The sequence below is a fragment of the Haliotis asinina genome, chromosome 6 (assembly GCF_037392515.1).
Source record: "Haliotis asinina isolate JCU_RB_2024 chromosome 6, JCU_Hal_asi_v2, whole genome shotgun sequence".
NCBI lineage: Eukaryota > Metazoa > Mollusca > Gastropoda > Lepetellida > Haliotidae > Haliotis > Haliotis asinina.
Window position 1 is genome coordinate 68,064,806 of NC_090285.1, and position 24,413 is coordinate 68,089,218.

General features: G+C 36.8%; 1 protein-coding gene across 8 annotated transcripts in view; it reads left to right on the top strand.

Annotated features, from left to right (window-relative positions):
- The window catches only part of LOC137286344 (serine/threonine-protein phosphatase 6 regulatory subunit 3-like), a 38,288-nt gene continuing 13,875 nt past the window's right edge, over window positions 1-24,413 (top strand). For 4 of the 8 annotated variants that reach the window (XM_067818144.1, XM_067818149.1, XM_067818146.1 and 1 more), the window contains exons 1-19: window positions 3-329; window positions 4,390-4,456; window positions 8,223-8,302; window positions 10,114-10,200; window positions 10,802-11,009; window positions 11,636-11,773; window positions 12,920-12,985; window positions 13,510-13,622; window positions 14,209-14,322; window positions 14,651-14,780; window positions 15,195-15,353; window positions 18,322-18,447; window positions 18,816-18,880; window positions 19,141-19,259; window positions 19,388-19,473; window positions 20,603-20,692; window positions 22,528-22,625; window positions 23,471-23,531; window positions 23,833-23,963. In XM_067818144.1, the coding sequence (XP_067674245.1) occupies window positions 4,397-4,456; window positions 8,223-8,302; window positions 10,114-10,200; window positions 10,802-11,009; window positions 11,636-11,773; window positions 12,920-12,985; window positions 13,510-13,622; window positions 14,209-14,322; window positions 14,651-14,780; window positions 15,195-15,353; window positions 18,322-18,447; window positions 18,816-18,880; window positions 19,141-19,259; window positions 19,388-19,473; window positions 20,603-20,692; window positions 22,528-22,625; window positions 23,471-23,531; window positions 23,833-23,963 (1,931 nt within the window). In that variant the 5' untranslated portion in view covers window positions 3-329; window positions 4,390-4,396. Of the gene's footprint in view, window positions 330-4,389; window positions 4,457-8,222; window positions 8,303-10,113; window positions 10,201-10,801; window positions 11,010-11,635; window positions 11,774-12,919; window positions 12,986-13,509; window positions 13,623-14,208; window positions 14,323-14,650; window positions 14,781-15,194; window positions 15,354-18,321; window positions 18,448-18,815; window positions 18,881-19,140; window positions 19,260-19,387; window positions 19,474-20,602; window positions 20,693-22,527; window positions 22,626-23,470; window positions 23,532-23,832; window positions 23,964-24,413 lie in introns of all 8 variants that reach the window. The other 4 variants (XM_067818148.1, XM_067818150.1, XM_067818151.1 and 1 more) reach the window with 3 other exon arrangements.

Consider the following 24,413-nt stretch of genomic DNA (forward strand, 5'->3'; position numbering starts at 1 on the left):
GGGCTGTGCGTGAATTTCGTTTTCAGTGGACGCCATATTGGAAGTGTCTGGTATTTCCCGCCTAAAGGCACAACATTTTCAATTTACACTGTAAATTGATAAATTGGCGTTGTGACATTTGATCATATGATCAGAAATATATCAATGTAACTGCTTGTGAATGTAGCTCGTCTTCCATCACGCGCCTTCATTGCGATGGTGCCCTTTTTGACTCTGGACTGTTGACCCTTCCTGCATCGACGCAATCATGAACAGATAGGATCATTGCTGCAAACTAATTCATCTAGCTACAACTTACATAAAACCATAGACTGCGGACATCTCTAAGAGTGAGTTTGTCATTTATGCCGTGCATGTGTGTAGCGCGATTGGCGACTGAGATCTATTTACCAATGGTGTACTGATCAAAACAATGTCGAGGGTCGTCTGTCAGAAACGCCTACTCGGATATTCCGCACCTGGAATTATTTTGCGTCCCTGTCGAGTGACATGCCCTTATGACACTGAACATCTGAAGCTTTTATTTTAAGGTTCCAGCATTCATTATTCGTGTTACTTCTCCTTTAGTAATGACTGACGATTCCCCTGCCCGTCAAACGTATAAGTCACCTGTGCAAGTTCATTCTGGATGACCCCGATTAATCACATTGATAAACATCACGTTGTTTCATTTTTCACACGATCCAAATTAAGATAATCATTATTATATTTAATTTAGTGCCTATGCATATTTTAGCATTAAATCACGGGTACAATGCTACGGTAATTCGGAATCTTTCAGGTGTAAGTAAATGGAATTTATATGGTCATTGCAATATGAAATTTGTGATCTTTAATTTCATTGAAATAGTTAATCTACATGCACAGTTTAAAGAAGATTTTTCTTATATATTCTTCAGTGAAATCTTAAGCCATTGACAACTTGTTCAGTGACCATGGTGACACATGACAGGTTGAGAATGCATGAACTGTATTTATATAATATCACCCCAAGAGCTGCATACAGTGTGATTTTTGCAGGTTTTTGGTGTTCTTCTTCTCCCTACTTACGATTTTGTATGTCAATATACTCTTTGCATAATGATATTACATTAAATTTCTTCTGTAAGTATCAGCACAATAATAAATGATAGCTATTTTTTCTGTAAATATTTACTCTAATATGTAACATGAATACGAGAAAAAAGCACCAAAAAAATGTTTTTAGAGTTGGTTATTTAAGTATTAATTTCCATAATGTAATAAATTTGTTATTATCAATCTTAGAAAAGTACATTCAGGCAAGTCAAATGATAGAAGCACTCATCAGTAGACATTAACTTCACTTAACCAATGTTTGAAGTGAGTGGAATGGTTACATGTCACTGCCCTTATCTAGTTTTCATGGTTTTGTGTTGTGCAGGTCATTGATCAGAAATGAATTGTCTACCTAGGCTTAGATAACGCTAGAACCTGTTCCTAAGGGTAATAATGCATCAGACAGCTAGCCAGGGGTCATTACTGATCAGTAGGTATATTAGTACCAGAGATGGCCATGCAATGCACTATGCCATGCACTGTTTACATTAACTCAGAAATATGCTTTTTCACGCAAAAAAAATAAACACGAACTCAAAACATATTTTGCGCGTGTTTGGATGCATAGATTCTGATCTACATGATTTTAAAAAGTACCTTAAATCTGCAACATATAGACAAACAATAAATTTAACATGATCCAGGATTGTACTGAAAATTTCATGCGCAAGAGATTTGGACTACATATTTATAATTTTATTTCTGCATGCACAAAATCTACCATGATCACTGTGCCATGGCAGTATTAAAGGTCAAGAGTCTACGAAAATTTATTTAGATTTCAGTATTGTAGCAGAAATCCTCAATAACCTCCACACCAAATCTAAGATTTTTAACAGCAAACGGGACACCAACCATTCGTGTCAAGATCACTGGGGGTATGCAAGGTGTGATTAGACACTTACCCAGCTTAATTGGTGTTCTGTTTCAATGGCAAGTAAGTAGTTGGCGAGAAACAGTAAAGACAGGATACTTTATTGATGAAAACTGTTATATTATTCTGTGATGAGTTTGCATATGGATTCTTCAACTTTTGTCAGGCTCTTACTTTAAAATTTGTTCTCCAGTTTATTCATGTGTGAGTTCAGATCTACAAATCTATAAACATGTAACAGATATGTGCGTCATTTTGTGCCCTAAGGAATTCATCTGCAAATTTAGTATGTATTTGGTAAATATTAATTATTATTACTGGGTATTTATAGTGCAAGTCCATGCAACTAGTGCTTGCTCAATTAGCTGGCATTTCTTTCCCTCAATTATTGGATTTCAATCTCAACGTCACATTGCATTATCAATATCAACTCCCAGAGGAACATACAACTTTTGCTGCCACTAAGGGAGTTTATTGTGGCTGTGTCACAAGGTACCCAATTCACAGCAGGGTGGACAGAGACACATATTCACAGTACTTTGATATGATTTGCATCATATTTCAATGAAAACTTTGGGTATGGGTGGGCTTAGTTTTGTAAGGAGCTGTAATTTGATGTGCAGAGTTCCAACGGCACACATCACTAAATATTTCCGTATGATATCAGCATAAATTATTTCAGAAAATGGTGCTTAGCTAGAGACCAGGAAAATATTGAAGTGTACTTCAGCTAAACTGCTTTGAAGTCATTTTGATGAAGAAATATATACTTTTTGGGAAATACAGCAACATATGAAAACAAATTATTCTGTGAAAGTGTGTCAAGGTCATTGAGGTATCGTTAGGTGATGGTGGGTTAATGCATGACATCATGACATGGAGCAAAATCAAAGTTATTACTTCCCTGTGAACAGAAAATTTGATGAAAAATGGTTAGTTTTTAAAAATGTGTAACTTTGCCAGAAACAGGCACCAGCCTGATCTATTCAAATATTACTGTGGTGAAGCCAGTTAAGTATATTTATGTGGGTTACAACATGCTGTTGTTTTTTTGCATCATTTTCTGTAGAATTTAGTGTAATTGTGTTCACACTGCCATTTACTTAGCACAACTGACGCCACTAAACACAGGTGACTGGATAATTTTGGATGCATTTATATCCAGCTGGTTGATAACATGAATTGTTGAAAGTATCTGAGTGTTGTATAGATGTTTTTATTTTAGATTAGGCTATGCCGCTCTCTATTATTTGATAAAATTCATTGTTTACTCATGAGGGTTCACATTTTGTAGTATTTTAGTCCTAATGGCATAATTAAAACCATAAATTTTGTTTTTGATGTGAGCATGACAGTGAAAAAGCTTTCTTCTTTCTTGTATGCGACAATTTAGGTTATAACATAATAGAAATTAACATGACTAGCTCAAGTTTGACCCAGTAAAGATGAAATACATGCTCTTTCTTAAAACTGAAGTTTTGATGTATGGTGTACTCAGAGGTACAGATAACCTGCGTATCTTCATTAATTATGTAAATATTTTTTTGAAAACTCAATTTCTATTATTATTTTGTAAATGCTCAGTAAATTTCACCTTACATGCATGCATACAAAAATGTCAAGTCGTAGCTTGTGTACTGGTGAATTAATTCTGGTTACCAAACCTGCTAGGATAGATACAATAACTGAGGCATTTCGAGGGGTTTTGTTTTCGGATCAGGAACTTGTCAACTTGCAGTCTCTCTTATTGTTCCTCGTATTGCAGATCAAATATATACAACATATACATAAACAAACATTTAAATGTAAGCCAGACCAATTTTATTTCTTGATTTATGGATCCACTGGTCATATGTTTTTCAAGGATGAGAATGAAAATATATGAATGAAAATTTTCCTGTTTAAAGAAATCGAATCCTAATGTTTCATGGACCAAAAATGGATTTTTTTTTTCTTTTTTCAGATTGATTTTTTTGCAACATAAACACTTCATAAATCGTCAAGAGTAAAATGCTTTTGGTATTTAAAAGGAATATTACAATGACTGGTGATTTTATATCTTTTTATTTTCCCTCCTGTCTTTAACCTATTGGAGGACAAACTTTGGTAAGCAAGAAATCCATTTGGTCTCTTCATTATATTTTTACTATTAATGGAAAACAGCAAAATATCCAATTGAGTTTGGGTGGGTGCAGTGTATTTGGTTACTAAAAGTAAGGTTAAGATACCCATTTGAGATGAGCACAGTGAGTTCATAACTCAATGATCTCCAAAGTAATCTGTGGTTCTGATTACTTTCACCTAGGCTTTTACTAGAATTCTATCTGTCTTCTAAAGAAAGTGATTGCCATTAATGTAACATGTTTTTAACTGACCTTATGTATCACCCTTGTATTTATGCATATGTTGTTTGAGTGTGTTTGTGTTATGTTTTTCAGATCAACCATGTTCTGGAAGTTCAATATATTGACTTCCTCCCACATTGACTCACTGCTTGACAAGGAGGTATGTAACTTAAAACATTTGCTCTTCAGTGTCTAGAAACTCAAAGTGTACCTTTGTTCATTGAGTTGACATTGATTCAGATACCTGAAATGCTGCCAAGTGTGAAGTGTGGCATTAAACAACAATGAAAATGAAAAAAAAAAGATTTGCTAGGAGATGTATCAGATGTACCAGTTACCTGATCTGAAGCTGAATCTGTACATGTATGATCCAGCTTGGGATCTGAGTGACGAGGAAGGATTTACCAACCAAACAAATACTGAACAGCATAAGAAACACAAGTGTGGCTTTTTGTCAGGCTTTTAATTGGAAGACAACCAAACTTATGTCTAAACATATATTCTTTAGAAAACATTGTTGGAATCGATCTCAAAAACCCAAGTCAATTATCAATGTCTCCTGTCAATCAATTAATAATAAATTATCGGCTACACATGTGGATTTATGAACACAAGATATACGACTGCAACATGATCGCTTGTAACAGATATGTCATGACACAAGATCGTCACCTAATCTTCTTTAGAAATGGATTCAAAACACTTAGACAAAAGGATTTTGAAAATCATGGAGTATTTTACAATTGGTATGAACTTAAATCACCAGTTAAACAATGTGTATGTCAATTAATTGTGTGTTCGAAAAACATTGAACTTAAAGGTCACATGCAACCAAAAAATCAAACATGAATAAAACACATTTATCACTTATTCATGACATAATATACATTGCTGCTTTTAAAATAACAAATAAACAAAGTTATAAGCATACAATTGCAATTCAAAACTGCAATATTTTGTACTTAGGCATACTTCCCCTGAAATGAAGCCCTCGGGAGACCGAACCCAGTCATACTCTCATAGCGGGTGGATATGCACTCAAGTGTAAAGACAGCTTCCGATTGGCTGTTTCATTTGCTGATATGCTGAGGGTTCATTGTGTGTACAGAAAGATGATCTAGTTGATGGGCATTCTAGAAGTGTAGCCAGTCACAAGAAAGTAAGATTCTTTGTGGATAACAACTTCTTTTTGTGTACTTGATGCGTCGTTTCAGTATGGATTCATATACTGCTGTCAAACAAAATCATATACACTAAAAGAAGCTGTTATCCACGAAGAATGTATATAGAGTTGCTGGGTTTGGAAAATACATGTTGTCTGAATTTGCGCTCGATCCAATAAAAAATCATGTCAGTAGAGATGGTAAACTACTACGTGACTGAATCGGTCTTTCGTCCAAGTACAAAGCAGGACTTGAAACTGACAAGAGTTCGCACCAGTTTCCGTCTGATCCAGTCACCTGAAAAAAATAAATGTAGTTTGTTTGCAACCCACAGACATAAAAACATGTCATGTGTATCACACGTGCCTAATTACATAATGTGGCAGACACGGGACTCGGGTTCACGAGTCATAAATTAATATATTTTCTTAATGTCGTATAGTCTGATAGGTGTTATGTTCAAATTGCACGTGGGCAATGATTGAAGCTGTGTATTGCATGTTGTCTTTAGCAGACAGGCAGACAGACATATAGGTGTGAATAAACCAGACACTGAGCTCTCTCTGTGACAGCGACTGCTTACCACAATCAACAAGTTTTTTTTTCGTAACAAGTAGATTATTTACTTGTTTGTGTACACAACCAAGATTAGACTACTGCTCACAACCTCAGACGCTGGGCATGCATACTGTTTCAAGCTCCGCGAACCTATTCACTATTCACGTTATGGACGCAGCGAAGCACATCTGTTGAAACCACTTTTCCCCCCAGCGCTGGGGGGAATTTAGTGAAACGTTTGAACTCCCAATTTCGCAGGGGTTTTTTGTTTCATCGCGTTTTTTTTTTCAACTTTATAGGTTGAATTGGCATTTTTTATGATTTGTTTCCGTAAGTGCATACCGAAAGGTACCAGAATCTGCAAAGTTGTGTTTTACGTTGCATGTGACCTTTAAGATCTAAGTTTTGAATTTGATGCAGAAATTGGAGTAGAACGGCTATACATGTAAGTGTGTAGATACGACAATTAAAGCTATCCATTTCCAGCCTTGTTCATGAATTCAACGAGAAATGAACCTTTCGCAAATACAAAATGTTTTCCCGAAGCAAACACATGCGGGAAAGCAGGCATTTTGTTTACAGCATGACCAGCCTATTATGAATGCGTGTTTTGATCATGTGTTATATTTTCAGGAGTATGAATAGTTTTTAGGACCAGGATTTCATAAGGTACTGTTTTAAGTAAAGTAACTAAAATGACAAGAACATGCACTGGGATAAAAACAGGCCTTAATTCTTTTAGGCTGCAACAGGAAAAAAAAAAAAAGAAAAAATATGAATGCTTAAGTATGCCTATAGTATGCTGACCCTTAAGTAACGAGCTTGAGATACCATATACATTTAAACACGCCACGCCAATAATACAACTTGGAGGGTGGGAGGAATTTTTGTTTTTCTCAGGTGCAAAGCATTGCAAGGGTGCACATCTGTCGCCAAAGTGTAGACGATTGCAGCATCATTTCAAGGGAGGTACTCCGTTCTATTGTTGCTGTTACGCACAAAGTGAAAATTGTGGTCAAAGGGATGTAACTCTTGTTCCAACTCAAATGCATTTTATGACCTAAAGTAGCACATTTACAGAACCATAATCTATGCTTGCATATTCAAACATGTAATGAAACATGGGTTTAAATCATATGTGTATCCATGCTATAACTGTTGTTATGCTACAAGCCACTACCTGCACAAGAAGAAAAGACTGTTGAATTTGGCAGGCTATAAATAGGCTTGACATCTATATTATAGCTGCAATGACAAGCCTCCCTAAGGCTATTTACAGATCTTGCATTTACACCAATCGTTTATGATATTCTTGAAGATGGTATACAGTGTTATTGAGTTAGATTTTTTCAATCGATTATCAAAGTTTGATTGTCAAACGATCAATAAACCAATTATTTGGTCAGTCGGTGCACCACTAGAAAACACTGTCAGTTTAACAGCCAAAAGATGCACTTGACATTGAATTGCAATAAGTTCAAATTGACCACAGTCCATCAAATGGAGATACCACTGAATGAGATAAGTGACAGTCTCTTTAGTTGCGAGTATAGCCACCTTGAGCTTGCATACAGGCTGTGCAATGTTGCCTCATTAAGTTCACCGGAGTCTGAAAGAATGCCTGTGGAAAGTGGTTCCTCTCAGACACCAGAGTCTGTTCCAACTGCGCAGGTGTGAGTGGCAATCTACCTACAGCAATCATGCATCCAATTTTGTCCCAGAATGTTCAGTTGGAGCCATAGACGGCAATGGAAGAATGTGAAATGTTGTTGTTGGCCATATGATCCATTGCCACTCTTGCTGTTGGCTGTAAACAACACCATCATTGGTCACATGTCAAAATTGTCCCACATGTGGCCGTCAAGAATTGGATTCTTAAAAGTTAAATCCCAAAGAGGACACCTAATCGTATCGCTGGACACTGCACCCCTTGACCCATGAACTATGGCTGCTTTTACTGTTGCTGCTTGAGTTTGGTTCCTTAGATGAGTGACCCAGATAAACTGATCTTGTGGCTGTCCCGTATGGGGACGATCAGCTCCAACCCTGGATTGCTGATGATAATGAGTAAGTCATGTGATGGTGTTAGGATGATAGCCCAATTGTCTAACTACAGCGGCTGCAGAGCTACCTCCGTGCAACTTTCCAATGACCATTCCCCTCTGTTCAGTCTATATATTAACATGGTGAATGATATGTTTTCAGGATGTTACATTACGAGAGCTTATGGATGAAGATGATATCCTTCAAGAATGCAAAGCTCAGAACAGAAAACTCATCGAATTGTAAGTTGAATAAGCCTGCAATGCAATCACATCAACTGTTCACTTCTATCTTGACAGAACTTGTGACAGATCTCCTCTATCTAATCATCGTCATGTCTTTCGTTATTCTCTGTGGTGATATTTTTCTTACAATTTATAAACAGTAGTAGGCAGTAATCTAAATTTTGAACTTTTGATATATATTTTTTGAAAATGTGAAGATACAGGAATGAGGAATTAGGAATTAAGAAGAGATACGGACCATAGATTAGGTTTGACATGTAGAAGATTAAGATTCAAGAGTTAGAGATCCAGGGAGTTTACTGTATTTCCATGTTTTGTGGAATCATGTAATGTAGTGAGTGAGTTAATATTTAACGTCACATCAGCAATATCTCAGCCATATTGTGACGAGAACATGTTTGACATAGAAGTAGAGTATATGAATATCATTAAAACCTGATTACACGATGCCATTTAGAAAGTGGTCAAATGCATCATTAAAACCTGTCAGTGGAGGACAGTTAAACAACTACATTATCACAGATATTTAAAACTAGTAATTAAATCTGAAACAGTTTATCTACAGAAGACAATACAGTATAAAAACGGGCTATAGATTGCCAGCAACTGAAGGTATATCACCATACAAGGGACTTTGGTAATGTAATTCAAGTGACATCTCAACGTTCATCACCTTGAAACTTCATGCTAGGACATGATGTTTAGTACTAAAATTTGGTCATAGCCTACCACCATACATCCACTAAAATCCTAAATATATGTATAGGTGCTGATTTGGTTTTTGTAACATGTTCAGAATAACATGATTATACCCCAAACATGCTTCTGAATCTAAATGTTTTTGTTTGAAATCGAGACCGAAATAATGTTTGTTCAAGTGCTGTGATAGAAATTAACACTCTCCCCCAGACCTGTGGTCAGTTGAAATGTGTATAGGTAAATTAGAACCATGCCACTGGTTGCCCCACCCAGGCAAGAAGGGTATGTGTCATTGCTTATTATAAAGCTATAAAGACTCCATCCATATCCCCCTCTGATAAGTGATAATAAAGTCTCACCATAATAATTTAAATGTGATTGCCTCACTGCATTTGGTTAGTACAAAATTAACTGGGCCTGTAGAAAACATCTTGGGACAGCAAGTTTTTATGTCTTTAGGCCCAAAGGGTCTGTCTGAAAATAAGGTTAATTTCTATCGCTGCGAGTGTGCCTCGTTTGCAGTCATGATAATTTAAGTGTGCCATTTCAATTTCAGGTGTGCCCAAAATTCATGGTCTTTTACACTGAACTTCAAAACATTACATGACTTGAAGTGAATATAAAAGTTGTAATTGCAACATTCACTAATAAATCACGAGTAATAAAACTAGGCTAGGTGTGTATTTTTGTTTATTCAGTGATCTCAGACCTTGAAAAGACATTGATGCTTAGCTTGCTAGCAGATCTGCACACTTCCTCATTTGTCATTGTTCATAATGTCACTTTAAATCATGAAAGATAATAACAGTGAATATATGCTTAAATGCACTTTCGAAAACAAATCAAATGTGCCACAATCTCCATTATACCTTGGATGCATCTATGGCTCAATGAATTTATTGCCTCCTTTGACCAGCTTTTATCCAGTCAGGTGTCTAGATAAAGCTTTCTTCAAATACCAGAAGTGATATCAAGCTGACATTTACTCAAAACTTTAAACAGCAGACTTTGACCATGACCTGTTCTGAGTCCCGTGTAATAAATAAAATATAACATAACACCCAACTAATCTCCTTCTGAAACCTGACATATTTCTGAACTGTTTCAAGCATCATCCAGCCAGAGAACATGGAGGAGATGGTGCAGCTCATCACAAAAGATCCTCCGGATGATGTGGATGAGAAAATGAGGTTCAAGTAAGTATCCAGTCACTGTTGGTTTACACTGTAACCAGTGAATAGTCTCTTCCTCCTTTTTTTAAAGTAAGATACATATTAGCTCTCTACCCAAGATTAGAAAGAGTCATAAGTGTAATATGTGATAAGTAGAGGTGTAAGTTTAAGGCATTTCAGAATTCTGATATGTTTTCACTGTACTTAAATTCATCAGAATTAATTTCAACAATACTAAGTTTTTTGTCTGAATTTTGATGTTTTGCTCTCTCATTGTTGAGCTGATGTTAACCATCAGTTACATTTTCCCACAGTCACACTATATTTGATATCCCAAATCAAGATGCCTCAATCACACACATCTATAATTTCTCGGGAAGGTTCTTCATAACAGACCAAGAAATGGTGCTATATGTGACAGATGGCAATATGCTGATCCGCAGATTCTGCAGATTTTGTGTCAAACTGATCATTCTGAACCCCCTATTCAGTGACACAATATTAAGTTCTCAGCTGAAAATAGATTTTCCTGTTGCCATCACAAGTACAAGAAAACGCATGAGAAACTAAAATGATGTAATTATGTTTGTATATGAACGGTTATTATAAATGAAGGCCTTAATAGGCCCGACACATTGTGTTTCAGATACCCCAACACTGCCTGCGAGGTGCTGACATCAGATGTTACCCAAATAAATGACAAGTTGGCTGGGGATGAAGCTCTCATAGATAAACTTTATGGTTTTCTTGAGGGGGAGAAACCATTAAACCCATTGCTCGCTAGCTTTTTCAGTAAAGTGATGGGTTTATTAATTACACGGAAAAGTGAAATGGTGAGAATCATTGCAGAGCAGTGTGGCATCGTTTTGGTGGAGGATTCCATTCAGCATGCCATCTATATGTCCTATGTTTCTATTTGTGTTCTTGGTTCTTTTGTTGTTTATTTATCTCATTTTCCAGTAGATTTAATCAGTTTTGAAAGGACGAGGTGGGAAATGGTCCTTTTGTGGTTGACTGGACATTGTGAAAAATTAAGTGATGGTATTGGCAATAATTCTTTGTTTTCCTTCACTTGCAAGTTTTGTGACATGATTTAATACTGAAGTTCAACTGAAATGAAAATACTGATGTTTGATATTTTTAAATAGAGAAAGTCTGTGAAGATGTATTAACTGTCATACCTATTCTACTTTAGTCTACGTCTTCATAAATGAAGGTTAGTTATGGTCTTATTCTACCTCGTCATTTCTTTCATTATATTCACCCCTGTTCATCACCCAAACATCTGTTCATTTTCTTCGCAAATCACAGTTCAGTCATCTATTCCGTGACCTGTAAACTTGACTCAATTCAATCTGCTATATCTTTAATCTTCCCTTCTTGTGTCATAGTGGTTCAGATCAGTAAGTCGTCCTTGTTGACTTATGCCTTATTACCTGAAAATGTTTGTTGTTGACAGATATTTGAATACTTGAAGAGTAAGAAAGACTTTGTGGGCAGTTTGTTAGATCACATCGGCACATCAGCAATAATGGATTTACTACTGCGATTGATCACCTGTATAGAGCTACCAGATGTACGCAGAGCTGTGATAGATGTACGTAACAAATGCTGGATGAAGTGGTAATGTATGTCCAGAAAGCTGTCACATATAATGCACCATCTTTCTATTCAGTTCCTTCCGTTTGACAAGTATTAGATGAGCCACGACCTGACAAATGACCCCCAGAACACCCATTTGAAATGAGGGAAACAGGTTGTCGTGTAAATATTGAAAAGTTCAGTTTCTTTGTGCGAATCATGTCATGATGATGTCTTGCTGAACTTTATCGCCGTACGAGACACTTGTCAAATAGTAGCGGTATCGATTTGACGCCAAAGTCATCATGTACTGCATGCTTAATCACCAATCTACCTATAGCAACCAAGTGTATTCATCCAGATTACTTGCTCCACCTACTTGTCACATACGCGTTCACTGTGCTAGCTCTTGTAATAGTTGTCAAACAGTAAGGCATTAAGTCAAACTTTCTTACAGTTCACAGCACTGACCTTAGGTTATCCATTGTATAAACTGTATGAACAGTGTATGCTATCGGGAGGACAGCCAATATATTCAAAATCGGTTAGCAGCTGATGCTATGTTTGGCTACTTAATGATCCAGATACACAAGTAATCTTAATATCTGCGCATGAAAAAGGTCTGGCATTCAGTACACAAAATTCTGTGAATTTTTATTTCTTTTTCAAGAGAGATCTTTCTTGGGGTACTTGTAATACAAGTAGATAACTCTTATGATATTGACAAAATTAGCAAACAACCTTGCATTAGCAAGTTAAATAGACCACTGCTTACCAATAGCTAGCTCCAGGTTCCTTTTGTGCACACCATTTTGTGTATTATGGTGAAAGAGATGGGGGCCAGCTTACCATTACCACAACATGGCATGCCTAAATACAAGAGATTATTGAAAGGGAGGTAACTGCATGCTGTTCTGGATCTTGTTATTCATATTATTGCAGCATTTTACTATTTCAGCATTTGTGTATTTAAGGATATGCTGCATTTTTCAAAGAAAATGAGACGGACAGCACATTCCTTACTTTCAGTATATATAGGTGCATCATCATACCTTGTGCATGCAATAGACAGAGCAAAGTTATTTCAGTTACTGCAAATGTTATGTGTCCATATGTATGTCACTAATATTGTGATTTCTAGTATTTAGCTATATGTTTCCAGTGGTTGAATGACCAACATGTGGTGGAGCGGCTTGTAGCTAGCATAGTCCCGTCAACAGATGAAGATGTGAGTATTCATAATTATTATTTGTAAACTTTGTGAATGCAATAGCTGCACTTCATCTCTTCATTGCCAGAATGTCATTCTAATGAGAGCATAGTTTTCGGAGTTAGATCAATTATAGTAGTCAATTTTATGTTTGCAGATAATCAGTCCAGGGATTGGGAAAGGCTGGGGCGGTGGGCCTTTTAGCACATTAAAACAGAAAATTAAAATTTGAAGTTTGCCATTTGTACAAGTTCAGTGGCCCCCTCTAAATTCAGAAAATGGCTGATGATCCTGGAAATGGCCCGTTCTACATCCTAGTCCCTGTCAGTCCAAACATGTTTTGCTGAATTAAAGGAAAATTTTCTTTTACCTTTGACGAGGTTCTTATGTTTTGTTTTGCCAGCCCATATACAGTTATAGGGTTATGGGTTAAGTGTATGTTATTCAGATATAATGACATGAAATATATTAATATTAGAGATGATTAGTGTGTCACCGAGTGTAGAAAACATGAAAAGTTCTGTATGGTCTTCATTGTACAGATTCACTGCAATGCAGCCCAGTCTCTCTGTGATATTGTACGACTTGGAAGAGAACAAATTATTCAACTGCAGGACTCCTCTGATCCAGATCCCTTGTTGGTTACAATGGAACTGTAAGTTGGAATCTTTTGGTTACCAATTTGTAAAAAGAAGCATATGTTGAGAAATACAGAAAGATAAATTTGAGTAAACTGAGGTAAATTTCAGATTAATGAATGCTTGTTAGAACAAATCTTCAAACCCAAGCTGATAGTACCAGCAGCCACTGTTGGGATTCTATGGAGTGGTCACTCATGCTTTATTTACTTGTTCTTCTTAGCAAGGCAGTGATTTTGGATTGTTGTGTCGTACAGCTGAAACAATATTCATGGTCAAGTGCAGATTAGTGAATGAGTTTGGGTTTTAGGCTGCTTTTTGCAATATTCGAACAATATCAAGGAGGAGACGTAAGAAATGAACCTCAGAGTGCACATGGGACTGACTATTTGTTTACCTATCTGAGACTTGATAATAAAGAAATCTGCTGAGATTTGACTGGTATATTGACTTCAGACAACTTTCACTCCCTCACTCAGGTTATGGGAAAATATAACTTTATCAAACATGGGAATTTATCCATGGTTTCCCTTTTCAGTTTTGATGGTTTGAGTTAATTTACTGCCATTTATTATTAACTGTAATATATTTCTGTGTTTTCAGGGAGGAAACTGTGGCACAGTTATTAAAAAATCTTCTTGACACTGAGAAAAATGAATCTGTGTTGGTGAATGGGTTATTTGTTATACACACACTTCTAGAGGTTCGAAAGCAAGGGTAAGTGAAAAAATGTTTCTCATTGTATCAGGTCATGCCAAAAACCATTTCACCTCAGGACCTTAATTATGGTAATATGGGAGTATTGTTTTTGAGTTGATTTCATCCATCCTTGAAAGCTTGGTTTGATACAGTGATCATTCAGTTAGCCTGTACAGAATTTGTAAGTCTGTTGTTTGTTGTTAAAGGCAACAAAATTTATATATGTAGATGTACGTTCTTGTAGAGTAAGTAGGATTTTCAGATTAACATTATTTTACTTTATGTCCATTATGGCTTAATTTGTTTATAGTCTAGTTAGTCAAGCTTTTCTATTTGTGACTGGTAGGACCGAGGGAGCAGCTGATCACATGGCTGCCTTTGACACCGAACGTCTCACTCAGGGAGTCAATAGTGTGCTGGCAGCAATAAGTCCAAGGTTAAAAGACTTTCACCAACTCTTGCTAGAGCCACCAAAGGTAACATACGTTCACATTGGTTTTTTCTACCATTAAATATTCAAGAGTTCAACAACTGCATAGGAAAGCATGCTGAAGCTATTATTGGCATAAGTTTTGCATTTGCTGATTGTTATCAATGGCATTCAGGCAGTAACGTAACTCTAAGGTAGTTTGAAAAGGGCACAGGAAGCCAGACTGTGAATTGCTGCATCTACTTGCATCAGTAAGGCCTTCCAGAAACCATGATTCCTCCTCTTAATGTGTCAGTTTGCCATCACCAAAGCTGTGCTCAAGTATTCTTTTCAAGTGATCAACATTTAAGACTTACATTACTCCTTGCTTCCTTTCCACTCCACATAGAGCTGACACTCAGTAAGAATGAAATAGTGCTCAAAGCTTGTTTCATTCGTCTTACCCTAATTTTTCTTTCAGCAACGTTTCAGTGCAATGCCAACAACGTGTGGAACACTTGAACCCCCACTCGGCAACACACGTCTACAGATAGCCAAACTGGTCACAGCTCTTGTATCCACAAACACACACTCTGTCAATGTAGAACTAGCCAATCTCGGGACCACGAGAGTTCTACTGGTAAGGATGATCAGCTTTCTTTCTTTATACAACAGTACTACTGATCATCATGGTAACGTTGGGATGCAGGGCATGATTTGCACAAAATATGGCGAATTTTTAACATCACTTGACTTGATGTGTCTGTCAGCTGTCATCATGTGTGGAACAGAGCTCCAAATAAGCTTTTGGCCATGTGGGTATGATCTCTATCCTTTTTGATACCCCACCAAGTTTTTGAGAGGTGCAACATGTTTTCATTTGATAACAGAGGTAATACAAAATCCTCCAGGTTAAAGATAAATAACTTATAATGGTGAATTATAGCTTAATATCCACTGGTGCTGTAAGATTATTAAGAAATAATATGTGCATGTCTACATCTGTTTCAGTGCAGCAAACAGCTAATGTAACAAGTTCATTTAAGATATTGAATCTGATTCTGAAACAGCACTTACCTATTAATTCATCTAGCAGCTAACTTTTGACCATGCTCTTACGACAACAATTGTAGAAAGACAACAGCTATTTCATTGGTCGCTATTTATGAATGGACCAAACAGTTAAGGGTTAACAAATCATGACTGGTATTCTATCTGTGTTGTTGCAATTTAACTTGTGGAAGATTCTATTAATTGCGAAAATTTGGAGATGGAAAACCATAAGGTTTGTTTCAATTGACTTAAATTTATACTCTACGCGACATGATTTTGATATATTGGGTGAATACACATTGTTATTTTGACATAATACACATTGTTATTTTGACATAGCATAAGCGTAAATGTTCAGGGTTTCTTCATATGCTGGCATTTATTTTTCTTGCGTATTTCAACTTTTCATATGCAGATACGCAGCTTATCTGGAGCTCTGTGGAAACATTAGCCGATGTGTGGTGGGGGTTGGGTGGGGTGGCATTCGCATCAGTAGAACAGCATGTCAGTATTGACAACAGTTTAAAAATATAATATTTTGCATTAGATTTGTAGTTAGCAACTTGGCATCTTAGAAGAAATATATACTGAGTCAAAAAAGAAACTTCACATTCTTTCTTCTGGGCCGTATAAAAGAACAAGAGATGGTAAGATGGTTAAATTTTTATTATTTCATTGCTGAGATCTGTGTTATGTACTCGATACACTGACTGTTCCACTCAGTTCCATTAGGCTGCACTGCTGTTCCAAAACATGGGTATACAGAATGTCAAGTCACAAGAATAAATATTTGAAATTTCTCAGTTCAATATTGTGTATGGCATCCCCGTGCATACACCACTGCCAAAAACCATCTCATCAACTGCCTGATGCTTGTGAACACATTGTTGGGGATGCTGCACCATTGCTCTTGCAAGGCAGTGTCAAGTTCCTGCAAATTCTGAGGTTGGTTCCTAAGACCACGAAGCCTTCTCCCAAGTTCATCCCAAATGTGCTCTGTTGGATTAAGGTCAGGGCACCTTGATTGCCAATCCATGACACTGATTCCAGCGTTTTGAAGGAAATTTGTGTCAATATTGCGGTATGCGGCCGAGCATTATCATGCTGGAACTGTAGACCTGGGCCGTGAGCCGCCATCAATGGAATGAGTTCTGGGGTGAGCGTCTGGTTGCAGTATGCAGCAGCTGTGAGGTTTCCATGGATGACTAGACGTCAGGAACAGTTGTTCCCACAGAAAGCACCCCACACCATGCAACTTCCGCCTCCGAATCTTTCCACTTGATGTACACATTGGGCATACTGTTGTGTACCCACGATGTCGTCCACAGACTCTGTCTGCCGTCCGTGAATTTGAGGGTAAACCTGGATTCATTGCTAAAGACAATTCGATTCCAGTCTCTCTGGGTCCATTGGAGGTGACGTTGGGCGTCAGTATTGGCTCAAGATATGGACATCTAGAATGGAGACTGGCAGCTCACAATCGATTTCAAATGGTCTGTTAGGACAAGTGACTTCCAAACATCTCAGCGCTGGTTCATGTGGCTGGCAGAAATCTGTCACGCAGATGACAATTTGACGGTGTTCTCATGACGTCACACTTGGACTACCCACCCTTGGATGATCAGAAGTGAAGCCAGTTCGTTGTAGACGACCTCGCAAGTCATACACAGTATGACAGCTGCATCCCATTGTTCTTGCGATGTCAATAACTGATCTTCCCACTTGCTACATGCCAAAGGCACGTTCACGTTGCACATTTGACAATCGTGGCATTTAAAGTACCGTTAGAACTGTTGGTTTAAAAGTTATTTCAGTTCTTGAGGCCAGTGGAATCGTGCAAATGAAGAAAACTTCAGTGCAAGATCACGTGATCGACTGCACGTGCAAAACCTGGTTTGGCACTAACGTCATTTGCATGATGGATGGATGTGTTTGAGTGGGTTTTGATAACGTTTTTTTAGAGTCAAAAGATAGGGGTCCCTTTTTGGATACATAGATGTGTCATCAGGGAAAAATTATTCATTAATTTTAAAAATTACATTTTGTGAAGTTTCTTTCTTGACTGAATATAGTTGGTTCTACTCCCTTTTTGTATTTGTGATTTTGTATCTGTGCATAATATACATACAACATATGTTCAAGTTCTGTCAGGCTTCCCACTCTTCCAGTGAACAGTGAAAACAAAGAAAAGCTGATATCAAATAACAAATGTTTGTTTCATGTAGTTGTCATGCTGTAGTATTGTGTGGTATTGGTCCAAATACTAAAGCAGCAAATCTCAAATCTGTTTGACTTCTACAATATTGAGTTTATCACAAAATGCAGGATGTGTTGCTTTGTTCATAATAGATCACAATGTTTTTCTAGAGTCAAAAGATAGGGGTCCCTTTTCGGATACATAGATGTATCATTAGAGAAAAATTATTCATTATTTTTATAAATTACATTTTGTGAAGTTTCTTTTTTGACTCAGTATAGTTGGTTCTACACCCTTTTGTATTTGTGATTTGTCTTTGAACTATTGCTTGACTGTACCAAATGTTTCATGTTTGCAGGATCTCTATTTTAAGTATGTGTGGAATAATTTCTTGCACACACAAGTGGAGCAGTGTATTAACACAATACTCAGTATCGTTCCAGTAGAAGTTGAAAACAAGAAAGAAAATCCTCTCTTAGTTCAAGTAAGTGAAATTATCTTCATTCAGATACTTACCTTGTGACAATTCGTTGTTGAATCAAGTCCGTGCTGGTCAATGTTCTTGCTTAAGTATCCAGATTCAGTGATTTGGTTAGCAGTCTCTCTGAGCCATGTTATCTTACATTGCATTCACAATATCACCCACTGGTTTGTCATCCTGAGGGATTGTTAAATGAAAAATCCTGAGATATTTTGCAGTGCTTTTCTTATCATTCTTATAGCTTTTGCAGCATTATTATACAATACACTTATAGCAAACATATCACATCGTCACTATAATTTGTTTTAATGAAATCTTGAATGTAAAGATGTACCCTGTACCCTGTTAACAAAATGTCCTCGTTCTTGCAGCTATTTTCAGATTGTAAAATAATCCAGAGATTACTTGATGAATGGGAAGAAAATGAGCAACAACAGTGAGTATAAGAAACCATTCATGGGTTAGCGATGTATTAGAATGTATTAACCTTTAGTAACCCACAAGATGATTTACAAACTTTAAACATGACATCATTGTCATGATTTTTAAATGTTTGTCTTTGTCTATGTGAAGCTTTTGAATCATACTGTGAAGGTATATCTGTATCATAGTTTGGAATTTTAGTTGGATATTGAGCACTGTTATAAACCTATTTACATTTATACACATCTGTAGACACATGTCTTTTGTTTGCAGAGCCAGAGAAGGAGGTAGAAGGAGAGGTTTTATGGGACATTTAACGAAAATGGCTAACACGCTAGTATCAAGTTTAGAAAAAGGCGAAAATGCAGAATTTGTCAAAGATTGTTTTAATGGTGAGTCATATTCACATTTTCCTTTTCATGTTCATATAGTTTGGTTTTAAACATTGTAGTTTTGCTGTCTGAGTTGATTAGTTGCTTTTCATCACGTTTACACTATGTAATTTTTTTTTTTTTTACAGAAACACCAGAAGAAAGTCGACAGAAGTGGGAAACATTTGTCTCTGGGACATTAGCAGAAATAAATAAGAAGAACACAGTAGAATTGGTAAGAACTTTAAAGTATTTGGAATATCTCAAAACTGATAGGCTTGAAAATGCAGTTCTTCTCGAATATGCATGAATGAAAAGCCCAGAACCAGTGCACAGTCTAAGTAAACTTATCCTCAGTACTGTTCATTACACTCCACTACTGAGTCTAACAAAACCTTATGGGAGGTTGCTTCAGGTAACCTTTGAGATTGACCAATCAGAACACAGCTTACCAAATCGCAAAAGTGCACATTCGCACACACATTTTGAACTTTTTATCTCGAAAAGGTTCGTACCCGAACGATTCCGAATGCTATTTAGCGTATGCTAGCTTCCGGGTGATGCGCACGGCGTATGTACAACCATGACAACAGTGAGTAAACAGTCGCTGAAAATAGTGTTTTGGCAATATTCAAGGATGTTGCGGAGATATTAGCTAATGGTAACCATGTTAACAGAAACCCCAAAGCGTATATACTGCAGGTCAAATAACTGTGTCATATGCAGATTTTTGTTTGTGGAGAGATCTGTGTCAGTGACCTGAATATTTTGAAAGTCCCTCCGATCCCTAAATAGTAGCGGTTGCCTGATTGGTTAAATCTATTTAACTGTCTTGCATTTGATTGGACGGTCATTTCTCAAAGGTTACCTGACGTGACCTTCTACTAGGTTTTGTTAGACTGGTTGGTGTAGTGTAACGAAATACACTGAGACTAAGTTTACTTAGACTGAACCACTGCATAATATACATACAACATATGTTCAAGTTCTGTCAGGATTCCCACTCTTCCAGTGAACAGTGAAAACAAAGAAAAGTTGATAACAAATGTTTGTTTCATGTAGTTGTCATGCTGTAGTATTGTGTAGTATTGGTCCAAATACTAAAGCAGCAAATCTCAATCTGTTTGACTTCTACAATATTGATTTTTTTTCACAAAATGCAGGATGTGTTGCTTTGTTCATAATAGACCACAATGCCTTTTGCTGGATAAATACTGCATAACTATGCATAAGGGGACTTGATATGAATTGCATGAAGTAGTGACTGGTTTCATTGCTAGGAGTTTGGGAGCATTAATGTGAAATGTTGCCTCTCTTTGATCTAGTGTTTGATTCATGTTTTCAAATACAATTGGTATTTCTAGATACGAGGTCACCCATTAGCCTCTAGCAGTGAAGAAGATGACGGTGATTTCAAAGACATTCCTTTCCCTCAGGACACTGCCATGCAACAGGTAAAATTTGCACTGAACTTCTAACTAATGTTCACAACAAAAGATCACAATATGTAACTGACAAACTGAGTCAGTGATCTGTTACCTGTGTTACATTATATATTTTATAGTTTGCAAATTAAATGGCACATTATTGAATTTGTTTGGCATTTAACAATAACACAGAACATTACCATCAAGTTTGTTTATTAAGTGTCTGTTTATAGGATATCAAGTAATTGAACATGTTAATGCCAGTAAATGGTGTCAAGTTTTGTTTATATTCGTAGTGGAATTTATGTTTACAGCTAAATGTCTTCTTCTTTTCCCCAAAAGCTTATTTTGATGGTTTGCTGCTGAACCAGCCTTTGCATGTAGCTGTAGATTTAAAAGCCCTTGTTAATGTTAAAATTGTTGTTTCAGCTGCATGCTTAACAAATGTATCAACTGTTTTCAGTAAGCATTATAGTAAACTATTCTGCTAAAACCCTGTAAGACTAGTTGGGAATAAATGGACCAAACTTTGGTGTGCAATTAGGATAGCTCTATTGAAATGAAAATGCATGCATTGATTTACATGTTTCTGAATAACTATGCATGTGTATTATTCTCATTAGATCGAGGAAAATAATACAGTGATGAATAAATTGACTCGATTATCTGAGACCCATTCTCACATCAGTAGCCTGCCAACATGTATATTTCTCACTCAAACTGAGGATATGTTAGTATTACATCTGCAACATGCCAACAGTAATTTTTTATCTCAAGTTGATGAAAGACACCATTCTCTAAACGTTTACAATGCATTCAGTGTGGAGCTATATCAGGAAGTAGCTATTGATTTTGTTACCTACCACAGTGTATGGGTACAGGACATCGCTGCTCTATAATTAGATGTGCATTTAGATAAATTCCTTGTCAAACTGCTCGTTTTGCTAATATGTGTTTAAGTAGCCTCTCTTATTTTGTTTCCGGCGTCGAACTGTTCCCCTCTTTGGCATGTTCCCTTCCAGATCAGTGGTCAACGTATATTATGACAGCTATAGAAATTAGTATTCTAAGGAGAACCTGGTCATATTTTAATATATCCCCAATTATATATCCCTAAACTGATTCCAGCATTCTTATAGAAACTGAAAGGACTGTCCAGATTCAGGGATGAAAATGTTTCAGTCACAAATAGCCAGTCTGTGTCTTACCTTGATTTGCAGTAAAAAATATTTCACAAGATCGGGGACCGTAACAGCTGTATAAAATGGCCGTGGGCTTCCATAGTTCTAAAGAAATGCTTTTTTGCGGGATTGAAAACTGTTATGAATTGTTAAGCCCTTTATTGGAACTACTTTAAGGGCAGAGAGAAAATTGGGGAAAATATAGAACGATAGTATATGTGCATACATGATGCCATTTTAAATGCAGCATATGTAATAATTTTGGTTACACTTTCTCTGTGAAGTTCAGCTTCTAGTATATTTAGGTTGAGTCCCCTCCAGAACTTTGTGTAAAGCAATCATAGCTCGAAGACCATTTTACCCCCCATAAGTTTACAGTGACAGATGCTGCTGCTGTGATAGAAGAAAAAGTCACTGAATTTCCTCTTTAGAAATGGTGCATGTGAAATTTCCTGTAGTGTTGAATGTAATCTTAAGATATGTGTATTACTTCTAAATTCTGATCCCTGTTGTCATGCCAGGACAGACATCAAGGTTTGTTGTTGTTTGTAAATGTGGGTGCTTCGTGTGTGTAGTGAAGTTGCTTTAGTTGGCTGCTGCAGTGTTGTAGTGCAGAGGCTGCCACCAGATGGTCGGTCTTTATTTGCTGTTGACACCTTCATTGCCTGGTTTATTCATCAGGCCTTCTCTGATTACCAGCTGCAACAGATGACAAGCAACTTCATAGACCAGTTTGGCTTTAATGAAGAGGAATTGATAGAACAGGAGGAAAAGATTGAGTAAGTAGACATCTATTTCTAGTGTGCATGCCTTGATTGATGGCCCTCTAGGTAAGCTTATGTTGTCTTATCTTCTGGTGTTGTCGTTGTTGTTGTGATGGTACATAAGTCATTGAAAGATGGGATTTGGGCAGTGTTTTGTTTTGAGGATGTTGATGTTTGGGAATCACTCGGCTTCTTGTGGAAAAGGGTTTGCTGGTGTTCTTGGTCAATTTCAGTTTCAGACTAAAGCCGCACTGGCGTGATCCTTTCAAAAAGGTCCTTATCATCTGAGAGGTCTGGTGATCTGATTGTTAAGGTATCCCTTTTAACAAGGACGATTAGGATTGTCAGTCACCTGCTTATTAGATGTATGCCATTTTAGCTTAGGTCCTGTAAGGAGGTTAGCAGAAGTTTTAGTTATCTCGACGTGCAGGAATAGTCCCTTTTACAAATAGTCAGTGTTATTTAAGCTTATTAATTATCTACTATTTTCTTTCGTTTATGTATGGAGTACATTAAGGCTTTGGGAAAAATCTTCCAGATTGCATTCTGTGTTATATTTGGTTTAAGGATATCCAAAATTTTTAGAAATTAGTGTCAGTGCCTGTGCCTGTTTTGTTGTGTAAAGGTTGTTCCATCCTTTTGCATGGAAGGAAGATAATTTGCAATCTATATTCTATCAGTCATGTTTGGTTTAAATGTTGCCCACGTCATTCAGCGTTATTTTCTATTCATAGTACTTGTTTATCAAATTCAGTGTTTATCTCTTCAAATTTCTAATTCTTTCATCCAAGGGAGAGAGCAAATTTTGGTTATGTGAAAATACTTTTTAAAAAATACATATTTCTTCTTCTCCTCTTCAGTTCACCTTTCAACGAGAGAATATCCAGTATAGACTTCAATATTCGGGCAAACGAGGAAACGGTACGTGTGACATTCATGTTACCAGTTTTTGTGAGCGTTAATTAACATCATTTGATGTCAAGGCAAGTATAAACAACCTGAATATGAATTTTGTGATGACATTTAGTTAGTCATTAATTTATTATCACATTATGGCAAAGCTCTATTGTGAAGATGTTTAGATGAATAAGTTTTTGATAGAACATTGAATGTGAGAATATTTCGTTCAGTGATAAAATTCACAAGCATAGTTAATGCAGTTCCAGAGAGACAGTGTAGTCTTGTGCCAGAGAATATTCAGTAATCATCTTACATGTTGCAGCATCCAGGTTCCACCATGTTTGAGCAGGCTGCCCAGGAGAAGATCCAGCAGTTTGATGATGACAGTGAGGAAGACATCTGGGAAGAGAAACCTATTTCTTTCGACAAGACTGCTCAGCAAAACAGATCAAGGTCAGATTTCTTTGTGCCAGAAAGTGGCTGTGCTATGGGGCTGGTCATCATCAGCTATCTAATGTACTGTATTTTCAGATATTGTGTGTGTATTATTGCCATATGTCTGTCTCATTCTCTCTCTCGCTATCTCACTGACTATCGCTATCTGTATCTCAGTAAAACTGTGGCGGCAAAAGGATCCATGGTGTCTCTTATGTTATAAAAGGATTGAGTCATAGTATCTTTGACATCTAAAAGGATAATGTTTGGATACCGAACAAAGATGGGCAAATGATGACATGTGGGCAGTGGTAGATCCAGTTAATTTGATCTTTTTTATGCAGATGCCAACTATTTCAGTTTTGTGTTGCAAATAATGTTTGGTTGCCATATGAGGTTGGCGGGCCTCATAATACTTTGTTAGATAAATTATTTAAGGACATTGTGGTGTTTGATGTGAAAATTGGA